This window comes from Arachis stenosperma, chromosome 2 (assembly GCF_014773155.1).
Source record: "Arachis stenosperma cultivar V10309 chromosome 2, arast.V10309.gnm1.PFL2, whole genome shotgun sequence".
In the NCBI taxonomy this organism is placed as follows: domain Eukaryota; kingdom Viridiplantae; phylum Streptophyta; class Magnoliopsida; order Fabales; family Fabaceae; genus Arachis; species Arachis stenosperma.
Genome location: NC_080378.1, coordinates 6,632,266 through 6,640,654, shown reverse-complemented (window position 1 = coordinate 6,640,654; position 8,389 = coordinate 6,632,266). Strand labels below are relative to the sequence as shown.

Genomic DNA, 8,389 nt, shown 5'->3' with positions numbered 1-8,389 from the left:
TTCTTCGCACGCATCGCTTTTCTCTCTTTTTGTTTTTCAATAAACCAGCGGCGACAGCGGTGATCCAACGATGATCTTGTAGCGGCAATGGCAACCCAGTGGCAGCGACAACCCAACGGCAGCCCCTCCCTTTGTTATGGTGGCAGTGGATATGGTGGAGGTGGTGGGAGAGTGAGGAAGGTGAGGAGAAGGATGATGATGATGATGAAGAGTATTTTAGTCCAAAAATTTGAAAAATGATGATTTTAAAGCGTTTTTAAATGTTGAGGATGATTTTAATAACAAAAAAATGTCGAAAACGATTTTGATTTTAACCCAAAACGTTAGGGACGAAAAAAGTACTTAATCCTTATATATTTGTCAAATATCATCAATAATTTAGGTTTCTATTCTTAGCCTAAATTCAAGAATCATACATTTATCAAGAAATGCATAATTTTTCTTTTTTTTTTTTTTTTTGGCACAGGACATGGGTCAATTTTTATATAATTACTGGATGGAGATGTACCAATCAAGCAATAACGTCAACATTTATATTTCTTGATGAAGAAGCCTACTTTCAAACCAAAAAATTAAAGGTGTCCCAAAATGCAAAGAAAAATCATGGTCATATATATATGGACGCATACCTCATTTAATCATATGGGGTCCCCTAATAAGAACTAAGAAGATTCCTTTGGGATAACTTGCAAAATCTTTTTATTGGAGGAGTTATTTTTGGAATATCCCTAGCAAAAACTCCTCTATATAATTGTCCTCACTTTACTCTATTCATAGGCATACACACTAATATTTTAAAAAAAAAAATTTAACCATGGCTACACAAGTTTTTCTCCCTTTGTGGTTCTTCTCTATGATCACATATTTCCTTTCAACAAAGGCTACTATTGATAACTACATCATCCATATGGATTTATTAGCCATGCCTAAAGCCTTCTCTAGCCACCATAATTGGTACAAAGCTACCCTTTCATTGGCAATGAAAAATGACCATAATACCCCTCTTCCCTCTAATAAGCTAATCTATTCCTACAAAAATGTCATGAATGGTTTTAGTGCAAGTTTGACACCTCAAGAGCATGAACTCATCAAAGCCTCACCAGGTTACATTTCTTCAATTCTTGATGCCCAAGTCAAACTCCACACAACACACACTCCAAAATTCCTTGGCCTTAATCCAAGTTTTGGTGCATGGCCTAATTCACAATATGGCAAAGATGTAATTATTGGTTTGGTGGACACTGGGGTTTGGCCAGAAAGTGAGAGCTTCAAAGATAATGGTGGATTCACCAATGTCCCTTCAAGATGGAAAGGTCAATGTGAGAATAGCATCCATTTCAACTCATCAAATTGCAACAAGAAACTCATTGGTGCTAAGTTCTTTAACAAAGGGTTGATTGCAAAGAACCCTAAGATCAAGAAAATATCCATGAACTCTACCCGTGACATTGAAGGCCATGGTACTCATCTATATATATGATGCAAAAATACTTTAATTTCACTTATATATATTGAAATACTATTATCCTAGGACACATTTTATCCAATTTTCCGTCCAACAATAATAACTGAAATAAATTTATATTTTTATCATCTAATATCTTTGTATTTTCTAATTTTAAATAATTAATTACTGAATACAACTTCACTTAAAATAATCTCTCTTTACAAAATAACTATTAAGAAAACTACTTTAAAAAATATTAAAATTATTATAAATGTTTAATATTATTTAAATATACATTTTATATATATAGCCACATTCATCATTTTTACATTTGTTTATGTATAATTATTTGTTTACATGTATATTTTAACTCAAGATATTTAATACTTATATTTGTTTTTGTTCATGAAACTTTTTTTACTTTTATTTATTTTATACTAAAAATTTTTCCTTTAAAATTAATAAAGATTAATTCTAATTTTTTAAGTTAAAAAATTTTTATACCTATCATAGAACCATTTCTTCTAAAAATTTAATTTAATAAAAAAGATAAATAATTATATCTCTAGAATAATACCAAAATTCTATAGTATGCTGCTAAATAAGTTCAGTACAAAACCCATTAAAAGTAAGCTTTTGTTGTGTTTGAATTTTAAATGTTTTTTTTCAATTGAGTTTCGGATATTTTAGTTTGAATAATTTTATATATTTAAATTTTTTTGTTAATTAAATCTAATCAAATTAATTTAATATAACAAAAATCAGTTATGATTATTATTATTTTAAATCTTAATATTTATTTGGTTGGATTTAGTTCATAAAATGACTTTGATGTATAACATTCCTGTTGTGGAATGTTGAGGCGAAAACTTTTCCATATTTCTAACACGTATTGTGCCACATAGGTACTCATACCGCATCCACTGCTGCCGGTAGCAGAGTTTATAATGCATCATACTTTGGGTATGCAACTGGAACAGCCACAGGAACAGCACCAATGGCACGTTTGGCTATGTACAAGGCCTTATGGGAAGAAGGTGCTGTCTCTTCAGACATAATTGCAGCCATTGATAGTGCAATTGAAGATGGTGTTGATGTTCTTTCACTCTCATTTGGTTTTGATCGTACGCCTTTGTACACTGACCCTGTTGCAATAGCAACGTTTGCAGCCGTGGAGAAAGGCATATTTGTTACCACTTCTTCAGGGAACGATGGACCTTTCCTTGGAACACTTCACAATGGAACACCTTGGGTTATAACCGTTGCTGCTAGCACTGTGGACCGTGAGTTTCACGGAACACTAACATTAGGCAACGCTGTTGAAATTACCGGATTGTCCCTCTATCCGGGTCCTAATGTAATTAGCCACACTTCAATAGTGTACGACATGGCGTTTTGCAACGACACTAATGAGCTACACAAAGTTAAGGACAAGATTGTTGTGTGTGAGGAAAATGGATTAGTCTCTCTTGATGATCAATTTTTCAACGTTGAAAATTCAAAAGTGTTTGGTGCTGTGTTCATAACAAATAGCAGGGACATCTTGTTCTTCTTACAAAGCAGTTTCCCAACACTTTTTGTTAATCCCATGAATGGTAAGATTATTAAGGATTACATTAAGGTTGGTGGCAAGGGTTCAAAAGCTAGCATGTCTTTTAAGGAAACAATTTATGGTACAAAACCAAACCCTAGTGTTGATAGTTATAGTTCTAGAGGGCCATCATATAGTTGTCCACATGTTCTGAAACCGGACATAGCGGCTCCCGGAACGTTGATTTTGGCGGCGTGGCCGTATGCGACTCCGGTTGGGCAATTGGGATCCAAAAACCTTCTGAGCAATTTTAATCTGTTAACTGGAACATCAATGGCATGTCCTCATGTTGCCGGCATAGCTGCCCTTCTTAAGGGTGCATACCCTCAATGGGACCATTCAGCAATAAGGTTAGCTAAAATTATTTCATATTTTTTTATTTATAATTATATTTTAATTAATTACGTCATAAAATTACTTATCTCAAAAATTTAAACTGTTAGTTAAAGATGTATGAATTGAATAACGTAAATTTTATATAGAATTTTTTTGCCTCTTAGGTTGAGTTTCTTTCTTTCTAAGAGCAATAAAAATCAATGAAAAACTCTTTTAGCCAGCCATTTTAATATATTTGGTTATTATTTGACTAATACAGGTACTAAATTATTTTTACTAAATAAATTTTATTAATTTAGGTATGTAAATTTTGAAAGATATGAGTGTAAATTATATTAATTTATATATACAAATTTTTATAAATATAAATATAAATTGTATATTTTTTATGTATAAAACTCCTATAAATTTAAATGCAAATTAATGTCGGCCAAAAATAATAATATCTATGGATCATATAGTATTGCTCAAAATAAATATTTACCTCTTTTAGTTATAAAAACTTTGATATTATATTATAATAATTATCTTAAAAATTAAAATTATTTAAAAAAATCTATATAAAAATAATTATATATCTAATTTTATTATGTTTTGTTCGGTTGTCTGTTATTGTAGTACAATTTATCATCAATCCAAATTATTAAAAAATTATGATAAATATTTTTTATTTAATATTTGTATTTATATTTGTGCAACATATATAGGTCGGCAATAATGACAACTTCGGATATATTGGACAACACAATGAAACACATCAAAGACCTTGGCAATGGTAAGAAAGCAACTCCTCTAGCCTTAGGAGCTGGCCATGTCAACCCAAATAAAGCACTTGACCCTGGCCTAGTTTACAATCTTGAGGTGCAAGATTATGTGAACCTTCTTTGTGCAATGAAGATGACACAAAAAGAGATCACAGCAATTACAAGAAGATCTTCATACAATTGCCCTAAAAACCCTAAATTGGATCTTAATTACCCTTCTTTCATTGCTTTCTATAATGAAAAGAAACCTTCTTCTAATAATGAGTCAAAGACATTAGTACATGAATTTCATAGAACAGTTACCAATGTTGGGGAGGGACATGCTATCTATGTTGCTAGTGTTACACCAATAAAAGGGTTCCACGTCAGCGTGGTCCCGGAAAAGTTGGTGTTCAAGATGAAGAATGAGAAGCAAAGTTACAAGTTGAGGATTGAAGGTCCAAAATTGATGAAGAAGCAAATTGATTTTGGGTATCTAAGTTGGACCGATTTGAAGCATGTTGTGAGAAGTCCTATTGTGGTCACAAGTCTACCCTCCACTTAGATCATCAACATATTTAAGATTTAATTGTTATCAAAGAAAGTGGTTATTACTATCTATGAAATAATTGCAATTAGTATTTATATATATTACTATTATGCATAAAATTGATAAATAATAACCACTTCCCAATTCTTGTTATCTGATGACTAATTCGGTAATTAATAATTATGAATGTATTTTTGTTCAGTAGTATTGATTTTAATTGCCGTAATATCAGTTTTTCAGAAAAATGTTTATTTTAAAGAGTTCAACTAGAAAATTAGCTATTTTTAAGCTAATATTAGTTCATTTTTAAATTTTTTTAAATTTAAATTTTAAAATATAAATCTTTTATAAATCCTAAATAATAAATTTTAAATTTTAAATTTTAAATCTTAATTTAAAAAAATGAGGATTAAAAAAATTATAATAAAAAAAGTTGACTAATTAAAACTTGGTTTCTACTTATGTTGTTATCATTAGGCCCTGTTTTTAAATATATTATTTGTCTTAATTAATTTAATTGATTGCAATCCACACTTAAAACTAATTTAGAAGATGAAAGTTTATTTCTAAGAATTAATCTACGTATAAATCATTAACTAAATAAGTCTTAGTTAAGTCATTTATATTTATGCATGCACATTATTTTTCGTGTCCCTATTGCACGTTCTTCTCTTTTGTTATTGTTGTCACCAACATCACTACTTCCTCCTCCTCCTCTTTCGTTATTGTTGTCACCAATACCACCTCCTACTCCTCCTCATCTTCTTCCTTCTTTTTTCATTAAAATTTATTCTTCTCCTTTCTTTCCTCCTTCTCCTCCATCATCTTCATCATCATGATCATTATCATTATAGACTTGTAGTCATAGTCGTTTTCTTCTTATACGTATCGTCGTTATTGTTATCATTATCGTAGAACTTTTGTCATATTGATAACGTTGTCTAATTTAAAATTGATTTGGATGTATTTTTGTTGATAATTCAATCATTTTTGTGTGTTGTTTTTAGACTGAGTTTGTGTGTCGCAATCATTAAGTAATTTTGGCGTATTTCTGAGTTAATTGCAGTTTGTAACTAAATTTCGGTGTAAAAACTAAAAAAATTATGTGATTGATGAATTTGGAAAACTCTAATTTAAATTTGATGATGAACAAACATTATTGAAATAATTGATTACAAAATTATTAATTCTGATTTTCCTGAAACATATGTTAATTAATAATTTTGTGATGCAGGTTTACTATTGGGCCGAAAAAAATAAAAGAAATGTTGCAAACCCAAAATCAAAATTTACATTCAGCCTTGTTGAATGTTTCCTATATTATATGGCTGAATTGATTATTATGTTACTTGGGGCAAATTGAACTATTATTGCTACAAGCCCAAAATAAATATTGTTGATACATAATCCAAGACTTGGTCCGAAACCAAGTTTGAAAGAAAGCAAAGGTATTGCTTCTAGCTTCCAACGGAATCCACTTCTAGTGGAATTCAAATTTCATTAAAGTGAAGTTAATACATGCATTGGTAATATGAGAGAGGTTTGGTCTTTGATTCGATGGACATCATTAAGCTACACATTGCTTAGCAAAGGGAGTGAAAAATCAATTCACCTTTATTCTCTTTCATTACTTCATTAATAATTGTTCACAACTTCTCTCTCTATCATTTCTTTCTTCCTTTCGGTCATATCACAGGAAACTATGGAAGCTAAGTTGAGCTACCAAAAGAAAGAAGGAGTTACATGCATCAAGACCATCGAGCTGATGATAAGAAAACATAAAAAATGTAGTGGCTAAGATCTGCAACCATGAAAGAAAAGATATGGTGATGAGATCTTAACTTCTCCATACCAAAAATGGATGAGGAAGATTTCGGCCAGCAAGGAGAAGATCTTTGGAATGGCTTGTCTCTGCTTTTGGGTTCACTCATCACAGAAGGTAGCTATGGTGGCTACGTGAGGGAGGAAACAAAAGTGGAGCAGATGAAACTATCATCATCATGAAGCATCAAGGGCCAGAAATTCATCTTGGAGAGCAAGTCAAGGATGGAGCGCTCGGATTGATGAAGATTGATGACTAAGGAAGGACTAGAGGTAATTGCATGTTGGGTTTTGCATGGGTTATCTCTTCTCTCTCTCTGGGCGAACCGATTTACATGGAGAAGAAGAAGTTGGCTTGGTTTTTTGGTTTCAACTGTGGAGGCTTCTCCCTTCTATAAAAAGGGAGAACAGTCACGACTTGAAGCAAGGAGAAAGTGTGAGAGTGCAAGGCACATGGTTCTTAGAGCTACTTGAGCTAACAGTTTTTCTTCTCCTTCAATATATTCTGTTTAGTATTTTTCTGTTTAATTTTGTCATGTCTTGAGTCTCATAGAAAAAGGCAAACAGTGAAGTTTATATAAAAAAGTCATAGAGCAGAAAAAGGCAGAGAATGCAAAATTAAAAGAAAAAGCTATAGATGTCCTTAGAGTTCCTTTGATCATCTATGTTGTGTATCATGATTCAGTGGGAATCCCCTTGTAAGTTGGGTTAGCACTTTACAGTCTGTAATCAAAAAGATTATAGTGAAATTCCATCATTGTTGTGATGGAGACTGGATGTAGGCTGCACTGCACTTAGCAACTGAACCAGGATATATCTGGGTGTAATTTTTTCTCTTTTCTACTCCATTTCTGTTTCTACTGCACAAGAGATAAAACCGAAAAATATTTCGTGCCAAGTGACGAGACAAAAATAAAAAGTCTCGTGGCTAGGGACGAGACAAAAATCAAAAAGTCTCTAGAAGTTGTTTCAAAGACCAGCAAGTGTTTGTAACACCCTACCATACAGAGTCTTATGCTTAAGTCATAATTCAGAGATGGCAAGGTATTATGACCTCAAAAATAAAAATTTAGTACGTATAGTAGTATGAATGATTGATTATAACTAGGAGCCTTTATAGAAAAAGGGGTAAACAAAAATCGCAACTCGAAAGTGCAACACTTCGATCGATAACGTAACGAACAAGGATAAACCAAGGCAAGATTATATATATACAAAGGAGTGTCAAAAACAGGAATATCAAGACTCGAGATCCGGCCGCGAAGATAACCGGTCCAAGCATAGCAATATATACATATGATAAAATAAGGAAAACCCCAAAGGAAACCCAAAGGGACACAAATGCAGAAACCTACTCTCCAAAATCTCCCATAAGAGGAGTCATCACAGTTTGTATTATTTAATGGAGATAAAAGTATCTAAGCAAAACATACAAACTAAACAGAGTCCCCAAGAACAAAGGATCTTCGCTAAACCAGAAGTCTCCAGCAGGCTTCAGCGAGAAACCTCACGTCCTGCATCTGAAAACCACAAAAATCCGCATGGGTGAGAACCAGAGGTCCCCAGCATGGTAACAGCTTCCACATATATAATACATAATAATAGAGGAAAGCCAAAGGCAATCCTAGAGCTTCCTCCAGATAATATCAAAGCTTATAAACAAGCTAAACCATATGTGGCGACTGACTAAAGGTTCTTCAGTCTAACTAATACTTCCCTTTCCAATTTCTTCAGACCTCCCATCCACCAGAAGGAGTATAATATAGCAAACACAGTTATATCAAACAAGAAATATACAAATAGAAACAATTAAGGCATTTAGACAATTAGCAAGTAATATGCAGTCAAATAGGCAATCTCAAACAATTCATATAGTATGCATATGATGAATGCCTGTCCCT

General features: G+C 32.4%; 1 protein-coding gene across 1 annotated transcript; it reads left to right on the top strand.

The window, feature by feature from the left end:
- The first annotated feature begins 763 nt into the window (after positions 1 to 763).
- On the top strand, positions 764 to 4,868 carry LOC130958376 (subtilisin-like protease SBT1.9). Its single transcript, XM_057885211.1, has 3 exons — positions 764 to 1,460; positions 2,353 to 3,388; positions 4,082 to 4,868. The coding sequence occupies exons 1-3, from the start codon at positions 815 to 817 to the stop codon at positions 4,680 to 4,682; spliced, it is 2,283 nt and encodes a 760-aa protein (XP_057741194.1). The 5' UTR covers positions 764 to 814; the 3' UTR covers positions 4,683 to 4,868.
- The last annotated feature ends 3,521 nt before the right edge of the window (positions 4,869 to 8,389 follow it).

Coding starts and splice junctions, on each gene's coding strand:
- LOC130958376 (XM_057885211.1), top strand. CDS start 815: ATGGCTACACAAGTTTTTCTCCCTTTGTGGTTCTTCTCTATGATCACA. Junction 1,461..2,352: donor CCGTGACATTGAAGGCCATG/GTACTCATCTAT, acceptor TGTGCCACATAG/GTACTCATACCGCATCCACT. Junction 3,389..4,081: donor TGGGACCATTCAGCAATAAG/GTTAGCTAAAAT, acceptor CAACATATATAG/GTCGGCAATAATGACAACTT.